At 31.9% G+C, this 17,127-nt stretch overlaps 1 protein-coding gene across 2 annotated transcripts in view; it reads left to right on the forward strand.

Annotated features, from left to right (window-relative positions):
• Positions 1-17,086, forward strand: part of LOC126777149 (trichohyalin) — a 92,390-nt gene extending 75,304 nt beyond the window's left edge. For both annotated transcript variants that reach the window (XM_050500064.1, XM_050500063.1), the window contains exons 8-11: positions 13,373-13,516; positions 14,716-15,272; positions 15,527-15,630; positions 15,974-17,086. In XM_050500064.1, coding sequence (XP_050356021.1) covers positions 13,373-13,516; positions 14,716-15,272; positions 15,527-15,630; positions 15,974-16,536 — 1,368 coding nt within the window. In that variant the 3' untranslated portion in view covers positions 16,537-17,086. The remainder of the gene's footprint in view (positions 1-13,372; positions 13,517-14,715; positions 15,273-15,526; positions 15,631-15,973) is intronic.
• The last annotated feature ends 41 nt before the right edge of the window (positions 17,087-17,127 follow it).

Consider the following 17,127-nt stretch of genomic DNA (forward strand, 5'->3'; position numbering starts at 1 on the left):
AACCTTACTTAATAATGAGTGTAAAGTTTAAACGTCAAATTTTATTGTTTTTGACACGATTAAATTATACAGTCTGCAAGTATATTGTACACACCAATCCAAATTAATTACTATCAAGACATTTACTGCATAAAATTGGGTATATATTATTTACTTACTGTTAGGGCTTTCTGCAAGGCCGTCTAGGTACCAATCACACATCACTTATTCTACCACTAAGAAGCACTTATTATTATTATAATTATATAACGTAAAGAAATGTATTATTGACTCTACACCAAAAATAAATTGAGAGCAAATAGTGCACGAATCAGCTACTGACCAAGTTAACTCCCATCTATGTTGTCCAGGATTTGGCATTAAAACCGTTTAAGTTCCAGCATTCAATTGTGTATACACATACATTGAATACAAATGTTTAGCATTGAATAGCGTGTTTGTCCATTATGCACATATGTAATAGATTAATTGATAGTTATGTAATATTCCCTAGAATCTCACTGTAAATAGAACAATGAACAAGTAAACATACACATAAATTCAATTTAGGTATAATGCATATTATGTAAATATCTTTGACATAAAGATACAATCTTATGATATAAAATGAGCAATCCTTATTTGTGCAATATTGTCGGCTTCCACGTCTGAACTGCTTAACCGATCCTCATGAAATTTTGTAATTTTCTTGAATACACGTTGTCAGGTTGTACATTTAGGTAGTTAAGCCGGGGACTCCCCCGTGTTAAGTACTATAGCCCATCAGCGAAACCACGGGCGGACTATTCAGCAAAAATAAATTATAATTCACTAAAAATGATATTATTTTCTTATATAATCAAGCTAGAGCCGAGATAGTGCAATAATTAGAACAACGGTTTCAAACAGGTGGGCACTTCATAGGTATAAAAAAGCAGCATATGATTATTCCTTGGGGTTCAAACTTGCTTCACACTCAATTTGATCAAAATTGGTTCAGGTGGTGGTGGTTGGATATAGCCGTGAAAGCAGATAATACAGATATCTTGTTCATCAAAACCTTATGGGAACGGAGCAACGATTACCAAGGGCGAAACCGCGCGGAGCATCTAACCACTTACATAATCATAGTTTCCTTTAAGGTGTGCAGGAAAGATGTAACATCGGTCATTAGAACCAATGAGATATCAAAGCGGTTAGAACTCTAAGAATGCATTGCAATAGATGTATGGTACAACTCATATCGTTTTTCGTATTGACTATGTCCGTCGTTTGATTTGAACACTACATTACGTATTGCACACCTTGAACGCGGAACCATGATCTTGCTGTTTTATGTATAAAAGAAATATAATCTTTCAAAGAAATATTTAAGAAAATAAAAACTTATATTTATTTTCTTAAATATTTATTATTAGATATTCTTTGTGTTAGTTATTTTATTATTAAAACTTTGGTTACATACGATTCCTTGCAGAATACTAAGATTACAAGTTTAGTTAATTATTATAACCATGAAATTACAAAATATTTGCAAACACTAAACAGTTGATTAACCTAACTTTATTCAGATATTACCCATAAACTATTACTTTCAACTCAAGCCCTTACCTTAGGAAAAAAATGTTCCCCAAGTATTATTCCCCACTGCCATAAATAGCAAAAATACAACAAGAATTTATAATAAATCGCGCTCATCTTGTCATTTGTAACATAAGTGAAAGTTCTACGAAGGTCCAGATCACACGTATTATGGTACTCGAGAATACTTCGTTTATAAACTTTGACTTATAGTTCTTAGATTTTTTACTTTTAATAATAAAAGAGAAAATCAAATATTGGTTTTGGTAGCTGACATATTCAAGACCTTAAAATATATACAGTACTGCCAATCTAATAACCCGATTTTTAAATTCTCGATTTTTTTCTGCTGGCAACAATGACACGTAACGCATTTAGTCCCTTGATTATTTTAATCAAAACAAGCTAAGTTTTATATACTATCTAAAGCGAAAGGGCAATAGAACAAAAAGTATTGCATAGTGTTTCTTTTTAAATACAATAAATATAATATGTATATCGTCGTAATATACCTTAATAAAATGTTTTAAAAATTATACAAACGGTGCTAATTTTTTTATAACCATTGCGGTGAAATTTGACGTAGGTATATTATAAATATTGCATGTTTTGAAATAAATTCTATAACCGTCTTAATTACACAACAAAATTTTTAGATTTTAAAGTTAATATTTTTATTAAAAAGAAAATGTAATGCGCAATCGATTCGTAAATGAAACATTTACATAGATAAACTTGGTGGAGTAACGCCGCCATGTTGCGTATTTTTTAAATAACCGTTAATGTCACAATAAATACAAATGTCAAAAAGCATTCGAATTTCGTAATCACTTTGATGTTTGATAGTTTCGTGTCAAAATTATTACGTACTTATGAAACATTTAGCGTTTGTGAACAAGGAAATTGTCATAAGCTCCAAGATTTAGAATGGAAACTTCTGAGTACTACGAGAGTAATCGTTTCGTTTTAAAACGTTTCTAATGGAAGTTTGTTCCGTCATATTTATGGAGCTCCTCGTTTTCGTTTTTTGTAATACAATCATACATAGCAGAAGATTCGTGACGGTCAAAATCTTAAACTTATTACGCCCTAACTCTCATTGGTCAAGTGTATGGAGTGTAACGTGCTATAAGGAACTTCGTTCCGATAATTAAACGATATAATATATATACAAGAAATCCCGTAGCAGTTGAAATTTAATCATAATTGATTGCTAATAAAATTAAATTTTTTTTCGGTGTCGCAATAAAAAGTGCAACCACAATGAACAAAACGTTTGACAACGAACGATAGACTATATATTTAACATTAACAGTAGGAACGTAAACTATGAATATTAAATTTTATTTAATATTATGTATTTATAACACAAATATACATACATTTTTCTTCACTTCTTCTCCATATAAACTTTAACGATACCAAAACTCACAACCCTCTATGCGCGTCATACTTTAAAAGGGTTACGAAGTTTTCTCTTGACTTATTTATATGCACAATGTAATATGTACAGTATATTCTAATGGGAGAAGGTAAATAAACAACTGTTATCTTGAATTTACATGACATTTGTGTTAAACTAGGAAATCACTGAATGAGTGGGTTAGTGAATGAATGAAAAATAAAGGAAGGAACGATATATTTCTTTGTTTATAGACCATATTTTAATACTTAACTTTTATAATAGTGGACACAAGGTTTTAACGCATTGTACACTTTTCACATCAAATGAATCAAATATCATTCCGTGTTAATAACCTCTAGCATTTTTAGCTTTTAAATTACCATATTTAGCATTGTTAATGAATATTTGTGTATATCTAATTATTATATGTACCGAGTCTTTGACCGGCAAACACTTCTTAACCGATTGGCTTGTATTTAAAGGAGATAAAATAGTTGTAGAACTCATGTCAACGAGACTCGTTCGTTTAATAAGTAGTTTAACTACTGAAATCTTTTATAAGTGGAATAAGGTAATCGGATATAAACGATGTTTTTTTTTTAAAGTGGCCAAAAAATTGATAAAAGATTTCGCAAAGCGACGCTTAAAAAAATTAGCAATTACAAAAAAAATCTTAAGGCACAAAGGCGCTATTTTTTAATATTTAATCTATCTTAACGTTTTTTAATTAATTTTAGTTAACTTTATAGAATATATTAACTCCTTAAATAATATGTTATTAAATTACAAAATCTTGAGTTCGCACATTTTATTAATTACCATTTCGTTGCCATTATATTGAGTTTTTTTAATTTATTTTGTTCACGACTGAGCAAAATTTAAATTCTAGTGTTGTTCACACGTTGATCACTAGCTGTATCGAGTGTCGATACAATGACCGATACGAATGTACGATAAGACACAGGCGAGGCTTCTTTAAATAACTGATTATTTTACCGTTTGAAGTTGTAGCTGCAGCGCTTTTCTGTAAGAACTCACTTCTTTACTCATCACGTGAAATGTTGATAACAGACTTATAGTGATATACTATTTTGATGCGTGTATTCTTGAAATGTTATGATTATTATGGTCAATATTGCATATCAATTTCTTACATTTCACGACCGTTTTCTGCGGTGAGTTTCGAATTTGTTCTTACAGAATTGCCTACCAGGGAAGGTTACAATGCATTGTAAGTTGTAAAACTAAGCACGTAAATCAATACGCAACATAGTATGTATTAAATTCAAATAATAATCTGAGGATAAATTGAATGCTTGGAGAGTCGGGTTTGAGGCGTCAAACATCAAACGTTTTCTTTACCTATTGATCTAATATCTGCTAAAGTTAACACTTATCTGTTCATAATTACTTATTACACGTTCATTGAATACGAATGTTATTTTTATTGCTAATTGTAATATTTTTTTTAAATGTATTGTAAAAAAACCGTAAATGTCTTATTACTGGGCTAAGGCCTTTTCTCTTGAGCTTATTCCGCCGCTTTTACAAATTAATAAGTTATATTTGCTTGTTATAGATATGCATATCGGATTATACACATACATGTCTTAATATGCTTATTGTAATTGTACTTTAAATGAAAAAATAATTTGTAGCATAACGTTTCTCACTTCAATGAGGTAAATAAAATATTATAAGATACTAGTTTCATTTATGTGCATGTAATATTTTCTGTATTTTTTATCAAGTGGTCAATTCTTGGTCGGATTTCTCTTTGCTATTGTTTATGCATCTATCTACTGGTGGTAAGGCTTTGTGCAAGCTCGTCTGGGTAGGTACCACCCACTCATCAGATATTCTACCGCAAAACATCAGTACTTGTTATTGTTGTGTTCCGGTTTGAAGGATGAGTGAGCCAGTGTAATTACAGGCACAAGGGACATAAAATCTTAGTTCCCAAGGTTGGTAGCGCATTGGCTATGTAAGCGATGGTTGACATTTCTTACAATGCCAATGTCTAAGGGCGTTTGGTGACCACTTACCATCAGGTGGCCCATATGCTCGTCCGCCTTCCTATTCTATAAAAAAAAAATGCAAAAAAAATCAAAATGGTAACATCGTATAGTATATAAAATGCTTACAATTCTATTTTTAAAATCTTCACTTTGTTCGTTTGACGTAACGGTATACTACGGAAATGAAATGTCAACTTTGACATTTGATTACGCATCGATGAAGTGATAATTTTGTAATTTAGCTAACAACAAGGTATTTAGCAACCTGTTAAATATTTTTTTTTTTCTTAAATATACTATACAGTTTGAAAATGAAAACTAAATTCGAACACTAACTTAAATTAAAATTCTTAAATATATACTTATGTTATGTGAGGAGTTGATGCTTCACGTATATTTATATAAACTTGAATATTATTCTAAGATAACTTACGAGAATTAGCCATAGCTTATACTATTGATGACCTTAGGAAGTGTGTCGCGGCCAATCTCAAGACAGATTAGCGAATTACATATTATAGTGCATAAAAGTGTGTGGCAAACACAGATGCACTCTCTATTTCCTCACTCTCATAATCCGATGGGTCGGCAATCCGACAAGACCGGAAAGAGTTCAGGCGCAGGATCAACGGCTTTACGGGCTTTCCGAGACATGGATGTGTACTCACTTCCAACTTCAAGATTCCGGGCTGCTACTGAGCTTTTTTGACGGAACAGCCCAATAACTTTTTTTATCGGCCCTATCTGAGATTTGAGTCCAAGGCCTTAGGATCTGGCCTTAGCCACTAGACCAACGAAACAGAAGCAAGCTTGCGTAGTACGCAGGTGTCCTATCATATATCACTTTGTAATGCGTGCAAAAACACTGATTCAGTCATCTTTTAAGTTTTCACTGAAACAGAATAACGGAAATAAAGGTTCCTTCAAAACGAACAAAAAATTATGATTTGCCAAAAAGCATCATTCGAATTTCAAATTACTTTCAAATGTAAAGATATAAAAAAACTACATGTAAGATGCTGCATTTCTTTGTCTCGGATAAAAGCGTTAATACGTGATGTCATGGTGTCGCATGACATTGACCCCAGAGGCTGTTGAACTGAGAATTTGTTGATCTAAGTAACATAAATTAAAGTTCTTATGCCTTTTGTAATAAGACTTAAATGGAATCAGTTAAAAATTATTCTCATTTTATGAACACACATCATCGAATTTGTCGATATATTTTTTTTATTTGACAGATGACTTCACAACACTATTCAGGTTTTAATTTAATAAAATCTATTTTATATTTGTGTTTTTTGTCGATGTTATATTATAAACATCATCATTTATTTATAAGATGAAGAAATTCATAATCCAATTTGATGTTTTTTTTTTATTAATTCACAGATAAAAAATGTATTCGATAATATGATTAGACGTGTTGATCGATAATATGAAACTTCAACAATCGTATAAAAAAATTAAGGTATCTAAATATTGAATTAATTAAATATTTTCTGTTTTTGTTTAACATAAACCAAAATTTAAGAATGTTAGACTTAATTTAACTATTTTTTTTTTCATGAAACCCATGAAAATATTATTTATTTACTTTTGGACAGTAGATACATTAGATAGGCAGTTAAATAGAGGTTGAAAAGGTTTTTTGGCAAATATTCTACTAAATATAGGTTATCACATCATTCGTAAAAGCGTCACATTATAAATAGTAATTAAATAAAGTTAATCGTTAAAAATTACAAGAAAATTATAAAATTATTATATTAATTTACTTAATTTTGTCGTATAATCATTAATAAACACAGATTATATAAATGATTACATGACATTATATGAAAAAAAAAAATTGCACTTAAATTCCTGAATTAAGCTATGAAACAAAATCCCTACACTACAAATATCCACACAAAATCAACGCGCTAACCACAGATAATCTAAAAAATATAGCAATATAATATTGAAATTATAATATATTTCACAGCTTAAAGCCAATAATATACTTATTTATACCCTCCTGTTTTGCTTTTCGTTTCTTATATATATTATTTACCAACCAGCTAGTTCCCAAGACCTAATTTTTTTTTACAATAATTAAAATTTACTGACGCTTCATATTTATCGTTCGCTACATCTTTATATATATATATATAAAGATATATATATATATCATGTATCTTAATCAGAAAAAAACGCAACAAAATCATACACAGTAATATAAGTTTTATCAAAACAAAAGAACATCGTAACCGTAGCACCCTACGAGCTAGCTTTCTTGTCTTACCGAAAACCAGGACGTCATACGGTACAAAAACCCTTACATACACATAAAAAAATGTTGATTAATGCATTTAAGACCAAACTGGCTGAAAATATATTAGAACATTCACTTTAAAAAAAAAAAGAAAAAATATATTAATAAGCCAATGCGTTAAATGGGTAACTCAAGACGAATATGAATGCTATATATATATATATATAGCATTGTATCTTTATAGACATGTATCTTTCGAGAATAAATGTCTATAAATTTAAACTTAATTTCGTTATCAAAATATATTGCGAATGGCTAAAACATCGGAACGCTGCACGAAGATCATTGGATGTTGAGTCAGTAACTCTTTTGTGGGGCAATGTATACGGTTTATTATTTAAAAATATTAAACTATTTAACCAAACGTGAAAAAACTGGTAAATAACTAAACAGTACCTATGCCATGAAAAATACTTTTATCTATTTTTTAAACGTAAACAAACAGTAAAAACTCCATTAGATGAACTATTTGAGCTTTTATTTTATTGCATGATAGGTTTATGTTAATGGTATATAATTCGTAAATATTAAAGATAAAACTGTCTATAAAAATCTAAAAGTTTTTACTTCAAACAAATAATTTCTAATCAGTATTTACTATGATATTTAGGTTACTGGGAAATTTTCCTGTTAATTCAAATGTCAGCCTATTCCTATTTTTTTTTAATTTCATTTATTGTATAAAATTACAATTTTTTTTAAATATTGACTATTATATCATATATATTATATATATATCATATATATTATACTATTATATCATATATATTATATATATCATATGTATAATATTATAGTTTCCGCCCGCGTCTTCTCCCGCGTGTGAGGGAGAGGGGGTAAGTACTAAGTACCCATAATCCTTTTCTGTACTCCTGACTGTATATGCAAAATTTCATGATCAACGGTTGAGTTAAGACGTCAAAGCATAACAAACAAACAAACTCGCTTTCTTATTTATAATATTAGTTGGGATAATTGTAATATCCTCTTTGGAGCTTCAGTATTCACCGGGCTGTATAAATCTGTAATATTAATAGTAAGTTATAGGTTCAATGTGTGGGTTACCGCCATAAAAATCATAGACAATCAACATTTTAAATAGCTCTCCTTACCTCATTTATTCCAGTTGATAAAAGATCATAATTCCATATAAGGTCAGAACGTTGCGCTGACTCAGCTGCGCCTGCACGGATCTTATAAGGCTTCCGAGATAGTCTAAGGCCGACGCTATACATTCATGCAAATGCTTCGATGAAATCTTTGCTTACTATTATATATCGACAAGGAACACAAGCACATATATTCACAAATAATTATTAATTTGCCACGGATGTAGGGGTATTCCATACATTGACTGCCTACCTAGGTACCTACCTAACCTAGCCCTACTCCCTTTTAATAATCGCAATACATATATTTTTTTTAGCGACGTGCTATGAATGCAATTAGGTGTTTTTAAACATTGACATATGTATAATATAGGGCGCTCAGTTCTCGATTTCTAACTTTAAAATTATTGAACGATGATTTTAAAATAACGGAATTTATTTATTTATTTGTTCTCCAACAGTTGTACACATAATACATCCAGCATTTGCTTTACATTTACTTTAAACTAAAAAAAACACCAAATTTGGCCGCTCTAGACCCAGCCTACTGGGCTTGTACTGATTATTCTCACTAATTCCTGCTTCCCCATTCCTTCATAAGTCTACGCGTGCTGTTTCTCGATGTCACCACCATCTGTGACATCTCAACTGTGACATCATTTCCATCGCGCACAAAGAAATTTTGTCAACTTCTTTCTTTGTCGCACTTCCAAAAAATGGAATTCTTCACCAGCTCACGTGTTCCCCTCCTCTTACAACCAGGGTTCCTTTAAACGATGCGTGAAGAGGCATCTTGCGGGCCGGCAAGGCGGGTGCGGCTAGTGCAGAACATTCTTCTCGACTGTACTGGCCGTCGTCGCGTTTGAACTCTACTACTTACCATCTGGCGGAGTAGTCATTTTCACTCCCAGCAAACAAAAAAAATAGGGGAATCCGCCCCTCCACGAAGTCTGCTTTATTTACATATGATGCCAATATCTGTCTCATTTTTCTACAAAGAAATGTACTGTCGGAGTGTCTGGTTTGTAATACGGGTATCAGATTTTGTATTAGTAGTCAATAGACATATAACGACTCAGTTCTCGATTTCTAACTTTAAAATTATTGAACGATGATTTTAAAATAACGGAATTTATTTATTTATTTGTTCTCCAACAGTTGTACACAAAATACATCCAGCATTTGCTTTACATTTACTTTTAAACTAAATATTATGTACTACCAATTATAGAACAAACCACTCCCAACCACAATTACAATGCTAAGATTTGCTTAAAAGTAATTTATCAATAAGTAACTGAATATGACATTTTTTCATATAAGTATAAAAGTTTATTTAAATTAAAGGTAACAAATTTATGTACAAATTAAAATAAAAAACAGAAATAAAAAGAATTGAATTTTTGAAAAATGAAAAAAAAAGTTACGATTAAATTTTCTTCGTTATTATCCTATTTAATTATTCATAATCTTTTTTGACTTTCATAATAGAAGTCTGAAGAGGTTTTCAAATTGTTTTGTTTTGTGGCGAAATATAAACTGAAACATTCAGGTTTTGTAATGATTTCTTCACCGCTGAACACAGGATTAATTATAAGCACATGTTACGTTTTACTGGTGGTAGGACTTTGTGCAAGCTCGTCTGGGTAGTTACCACCCACTCATCGCAAAACAGCAATACTTGGTATTGTTGTGCTGTTGTAATTACAGGCACAAGGGCCATAACATCTTAGGTCCCAAGGTTGTTGGCGCATTGGCAATGTAAGGGATGTAACATTTCTTACAATGCCAATTTCTATGGGCGTTGGTGACCACTTACCATCAGGTGGCCCATATGCTCTTCCGCCTACCTATACTATAAAAAAGCCGTCTAGTCTTATCACAGTGTGAATTGTATTTTGACAACGTAGACTTTGACGAAACAGAAATACATAACTAGATTTAATAAACATAAATCAATATAACTGTCCAATCGCTTATTGTCATTTCCATAAGGTCATGTACCATATGGCGTAAAGACCTTGATGCAGATATATCAATGAAAACGCCTTACTTATTCCGGTTCGATTACTGACTTATATTTATTAATAAGGTGATTCAGAATTTATTTTATTGGCATTTATTTTGTATACACTTTTTGCAAATCTTCGAAACTGTGTAAATACAGGCACATGGAATATAAAAGAATATAAAATACATTGTAACATTTGTCAGAGAAGCTGAGATGGCCTAGTGGTTAGAACGCGTGAATCTTAACCGATGATCGTGGGTTCAAACCCGGGGAAGCACCACTGTATTTTCATGTACTTAGTTTGTGTTTATAATTCATCTCGCACTTACGGTGAAGGAAAACATCGTGAGGAAATCTGCATGTGTCTAATTTGATTGAAATTCTGCCACATTTGTATTCTACCAACCCGCATTGGAGGCACGCGGTGGAATAAGCTCTAAAGCTTCTCTTCAAAAGGGAGAGGAGGCCCAGCAGTGGGACATTAACAAGCTATTACTGTAACATTTGTTAAATCAGGGGAGAGTCCATTAATTTAGGTTTACTACGTTTTTATTTATTTTAACAGCAATTTATTTGAAAGGTTGACAAGACTAACTTTAATTTCATTCGCAATATGGCGATAGCATACAAATTTAAACTGAGATATTCTATTCTATCTATTCTAAATATTGAATATTCTATCCATTATATTCTACGGCAAAACACTGCTGTTTTGCCGTAGAATATAATAGATAGAATATTATACTTGATATAGTTATGTTCCGTGTGTTGTTTGAAGGGTGAGGGAGTCAGTGTTACAGGCGGCGTGTGGCGGGTTAGTGATATAAACCATTGTTAACATTTCTTACAATGCCAATGATTACTTACCATCAAGCGGTATACCCATATGCACGTCCACCTACCCATACTATATAAAAAAAAACTTCAAACGTCTAACATGACTTAATGATAAATTACTATGATTTTGTTTCAAGGACTCGTTCAATGGCCTCTTTGTTTGATCAGTTGAATTACCGAAACTTAGCGAGACCTACATACTTGTTAATTTTAATATTTAACGCGACTATAGACAACTTTAAATGTATATTTCGACTGGTTTTACGTCCGACATCATTCGTAAAATTTTAATTTCCAAAAAAAAATCCTTAATTTACTTACGTAGTAAAATAAATCTATGATCAGAGTTTCAGCTTGCTAAACTTAGTAGTTTTGGGAGTGCGTTGATTGTCAGTCAGGACGTATGTCCTAAATATGCCATTCAAAGTGAATTTAGCAATAACAAAAAAATACAATAAACCCTGGTGACTCTTCGCCTCTAGAAACCTCAGACACTTTTATATTAAGTAATTAATAAATGTAAAGTTTATGTTAAAAAAATATTACTTAAAGCAAATTAAAAAAGCGTCGAGTAAGAATATTAATTAATTGTATTTAATTTAAAATATGTATTCTAATTAGATAAAAAGAGTGAGCTTCTTGCCGATACTTCTCAATGGAATCTACATACATTCCGAACCGGTAGTTACTACGACAAATTCAATCTTGTAAAATGAAAATTTAAAAGTGACCTATGGTGCCTAATTGAATCAAGTTAAAATAAATTTATATTTAAAATTATGCTCTCATTTTGTGTTCTTATGTACTGAATTATGTATAAACCATGTATTGATGCTTGCCTTTTATAATTATAATAATTAAAATAAGAACTCACTTTATTACTTACCTGTGAAATGTTAACAACGGTCTTCTGGCGATTTTTATTTCGATGCGTGTATTCTTGAAATGTTATAATTATGTTGGTCAATGTCGCATATCACTTTCTGACATTTCACGATCATTTTCTGCGGTGAGTTTCGCAAAAAAAAACAAAAACTAGTAAAAGTTAAAAGGAAGACGCCGCAGAAGATCAGGAAGATCTTCTTTTTTCGAATGGCAAGACAATGAGAGAAAACAATCTTTAACTAAACAAATTATAAACAATGTTTACAAGGAAGCAGTAACAATTTTCTTTTGTAAATGACTTAAAATAATATACAAGTTAATCATTTCGTCCAAAAGCTATAATGATATCACCTAGAACTCTAAGCGGAAAGTCAGCAAACGTGGGCTTAGTTGTTACTAAGCATAGATTTGTGTTCATTACTCCACGCGAAGTCACGTGCTTCAACTAGCATCCATGACGTCATGGGGCAATGATTAATGGCTCACTCGAATGTCAATGAACTCAAAAGGAAATAGATACCATTCCGTCTAGTTTACACAAGTTAGATAATTAAAAAAAAACATCTTGCTATTAAAGATGACTGTTATTCGATTTTAATTTGATTTCCGTTCGTGACATATATTATTAGCTATGCTCTGATTGTTTGTTCTTGTGTTATGAATTTACCGAAATCTATTAATAATTCACTCTTGTCTTATTTATTTCTTGTCTTATAAATAACTTTATGTAACTCTCTCGGTTGTCTAGTATATACAGGCTATAAAGCAAATCCCTGTTCTGGGTACAAATCCCGGGTCGAATCAGAATTGCCAACAACGACTGCAAAAAGTTTCAATTTGATCAAATGAACGATGCATGATCGCATAGTTCATGAACAAAAAGTAATTATAATATTTTATGATTTAACTATCATAATATATGACTTGGTCAAAGTGAAATCATCTCATGTTTATCATAATATATAAAAACTTCAAATTATATTAATGGTATTATTTACTATAAGTGTTAATAAAACGTGCAAGATTTTCCAATTACTTTTTTTATTATATTGATTTCTTAGTATTAATGTCATTTTTGTGACAAATTTTTTTTTTTTTTTTGGTTTTAAAGAAATTGTACCAAATATGATCTGGATTCCGAAATGCAGCACTTATTATAATATAAGATTTCTTAATAGTCAATATCAAATTTCCAGTCTCAGAAGTGTAAAGTTACTTGATTGGTTCCAGGCTCAAAGATATCGTGAGAGGCGACGTCTGGCTACCCCAAGTCCAACACCCTCGCCACCGCGTCGCGAACCCACCTCCCAGTCTTCAGGCAACTGGTTTAAATCCCTCGACAGGCTTGGCAGGAAGCGAGAGAAAAATGCCAAGGTAAAATAATTGACGTCACATTGAATATACATTAGTACAGTAACAGTCTGTGAATGTCCCACTGCTGGGCTAAGGCCTCCGCTCCCTTTTTGAAGAGAAGGTTTGGACCTTATTCCATCACGCTTCTCCAATGCGGATTGGTGGAATACACATCTGGCAGAATTTCAGTTAAATTCGACACATGCAGGTTTCTTTACGATGTTTTCCTTCACCGTCAAGCACAAGATGAATTATAATAACAAATTAAGCACATGAAAATGCAGTGGTGCTTGCCCGGGTTTAAGCCCACGCTTAAGATTCACGCGTTCTTACCCCTGGGCCATCTTGGCTTTTTTCACATATATTTTAGTTAAATACAATACTATCAGTATTGTATTTATTACATTGCTAGTTTAAAAAAAGGAAAAAAGTCCAAGTTATGCAATAGTAGTTTTTATATATTCATTCATATTGACAGTCACAAACATAGACAAGTCATTGCGTATTTTTTTACAGTTAGTTTATCGAATGTATATTAATTTATACTAGTAATCGCCCATTGGTCGAAATTTGACCGAATTCGTTATTGTAAATATGAGGAGAATGTGAATTTTCATCGAACACACTTTTTTCTATTTTTATTCGCAATTCGTCAATGAACACCAGATTAAAAAAAGAAAATCGCTTGACAGAGTCGAATCACAAAGATATTGAACGTTAAACGAACTCTTGTCTTTGCCTATTAATATGCATATAGATTTATCGGAGCGACACTGCACTCTGCGTATATAACGAGTACTAAATAATGTAATCGAAAAACTACAAAAAATGGTTAAAATTTTTAGACAAAATTTCAACGATTTAAAAAACTAGAAAAACGCATTGTAGATTAGTAACATATCGATATACCAACACGCGCTATATTTAATTAAGTAGCGTACTGTGCTATTCGTTATAAACTCACATATGTCATTCGTGTAATTTTGAAAACCGACCAACGGTGATATGCTAATTTGAAACTAAAATCTTTGTAATGTTATAATTATTATTGTCAATGTCGCATATCACTTTCTGATATAACACGTTTTACGTTGAGTTTCGAATTCTTACAAAATACTTTAGAATGCTCTACTGAGCAATTAATTAATTATTTTTATGTATTCCTAGCATTTAGACTTTAATACTGAATCCGTATTTAAAATTTATATTTATCTTTATAGGTTGAAAAAGAAAGCATAATAACAACAGAAGACGAATCCAGCCGTCGAGTCTGGTCCAAGCCGACAAAACCTTTAAATTCACCGGCGAAAAACCTCCGATTCTTCGGCGATACTGATCCGGAGTCTGATGCTAACGTCAAACGCAGTGTGACCAAAAACAAGAGTCATTCGAAAAACCATGGCACGCTCCGAAAGACCATATCAAACTCCAGCGCAGGCCTAGACGAGATCGACCACAGTGAATTATCGAATAAGAGTTATTCTCTTTCCAACCTTCACAGAGAAGATAAGAGCGAATCGCCGAAAACAAAGGAATATTACAAGAGGAATTTGAAAAATATCTCAGAAATTCAAAGCAATTCCGAGAATGAGAGTCAATTTGGAAAGAAGATGGCGACGAAGCCCCCCATCAGTCCATACGATCGGTCTAGGAGTCACAGCAGCTCGAAAACATTGAAGGCCAGTAAAGCTGACGTCAGGCGCCATGGAAGAATCGACGATAGAGGCAACTCGACTGAATTGAGGAACAGCAAACAGGAGTTGAGCAGAGATGTAAAGTGAGTATTGAAATATTATGCAAATCTGATACGTTATGAATTAAAATAACGTAAGTAACAGCCTACAATGTTCTGGGCAAGGTCACCTTTTGAAGAGTTAGACTTACTTTTTCCTTGCTATGTACATACGTGGCAAATAATCATCGCAAGCGTAGGTACGCGTTTTATCGCTATGACAATTTCAAAATTCACATGTTCCTTTGTTTTGGTGGTGATTCTAATACGATGGAAAATAATTTATATACTTATTACAGAGCGCGCCGCAGGACGCCGGTGACCAATTCTGGTGAAAGCAGCACAGAAGGAGACTCAAGTCAGCAGTCACAACGTAGTGTTGTTTACCTGCACGCAACTACCGGTAAAAAAAAATCTTAGTGGCTCTGACATTTGATATGAGAGATAAATAAATGTTACCTAAATGTAAATTATTTTTTAATTTTAACAAAGAGTTAAAAATAAGTACATATAAATAAGCACTCCATGTCCTATTGCGCAAATTAATCTATTTAATTTAAAAATTTATTGTTTAGTTATATCAGTAACTATTTATCGCGTCACAATATAAATATTATAAATGAATGGCAAAAGTCTCATTCAATTTGTACTTGTATGAATATAACATATCGTATGTCTGAGAATCAGTTTTATAAAAAATGTAATTAATTTCTCACGTCTTGGTAAAAAAAATATGTTTGTTTTAGTTGGAGATATCCCCGATCCCGGCCGGCTAACCAGAAACCGCTCGCGTGACGATGTTTCCTCGGTCGTATCTTCGAACATTCAAGTACGAAGCTCAACGAAAAGCTTTTCTCTATTCGCTCCATGGACACCACGTCACTACAATGACCAGTACGACGTACATTATGCTCAAAAACCAAGAAAGCCTAAACAAAAAGAAAGCGAGAGATTTAAAAAGGCACCGACAAACAAGAATTTACAAGATGACAGACCGGCAACGTTACAAAAAAATAAATCGTATAGCCAAACGACCTTGAGTCGACGGCCGAATTCCCAGAGTAATCGCTTAACAAGCTCAAGCACAACACTATACAGGCGGGACAAGAGGGGGAAAGAGAATGACATTTCCCAAAGTACAATTTCGCGTAAAAGTACGAATGGAAAGAAGAGTCAATCCAGCGAAATATTAAATAGAGACGAGAGAGAGCGAGTGTCTCGATCGATATCGATACCGAAAGACAAAAAAGCCGGCTGGTTTAAATTGTCGAATAAAAATAAAAAGCAAGAAAATACACGCGTCCGATAATAATATATTTACTTATGCCGATATGTCAAAAAACATAACTTCTTTCAGATATTTTATTTACGTTTTTAGTTTTATAATTACAATTGCGCTATTCGTAATTCCATCCACAGATAACAAATAAAGAATAACTAACGCATTGTGACAGCGAATTAAATTTTTTTCAAATATTTAATTAAAACAATATCAGCCCTTAAATAATGTCTTTAAGACACTTATAAAAGACGACTGTTTATAAACTAAAATTATAATTATGTTTTATTAATATTTCCTAAAAACAAGTTACTTTTAAAGGTGTGCCATTTGCAAAAAGAATGTTACCAATCTTTAGCCTAAGTATATTTTTATTTTAAAATAATGTAACTATAACTATGGTTCTCCTTTACTAATAATGGAAAAATAGTTTTGTGCCCATTTCAAATGATTTTGCTTTTAAGATCTCTATATTATAATATCTAATGCTTTTGTTTGTAAAATTTATTAGCATGGTTTCTAATAAGTTGAACGTTTGAAGTAAATGTAATAATAATAAACAATAAAAAGTCTAATTTTACGTTTTTTTAATTTATTTTATCATATTTTATTCTAGATTTA

Source organism: Nymphalis io, chromosome 22 (assembly GCF_905147045.1).
Source record: "Nymphalis io chromosome 22, ilAglIoxx1.1, whole genome shotgun sequence".
Classification (NCBI taxonomy): Eukaryota; Metazoa; Arthropoda; class Insecta; order Lepidoptera; family Nymphalidae; genus Nymphalis; species Nymphalis io.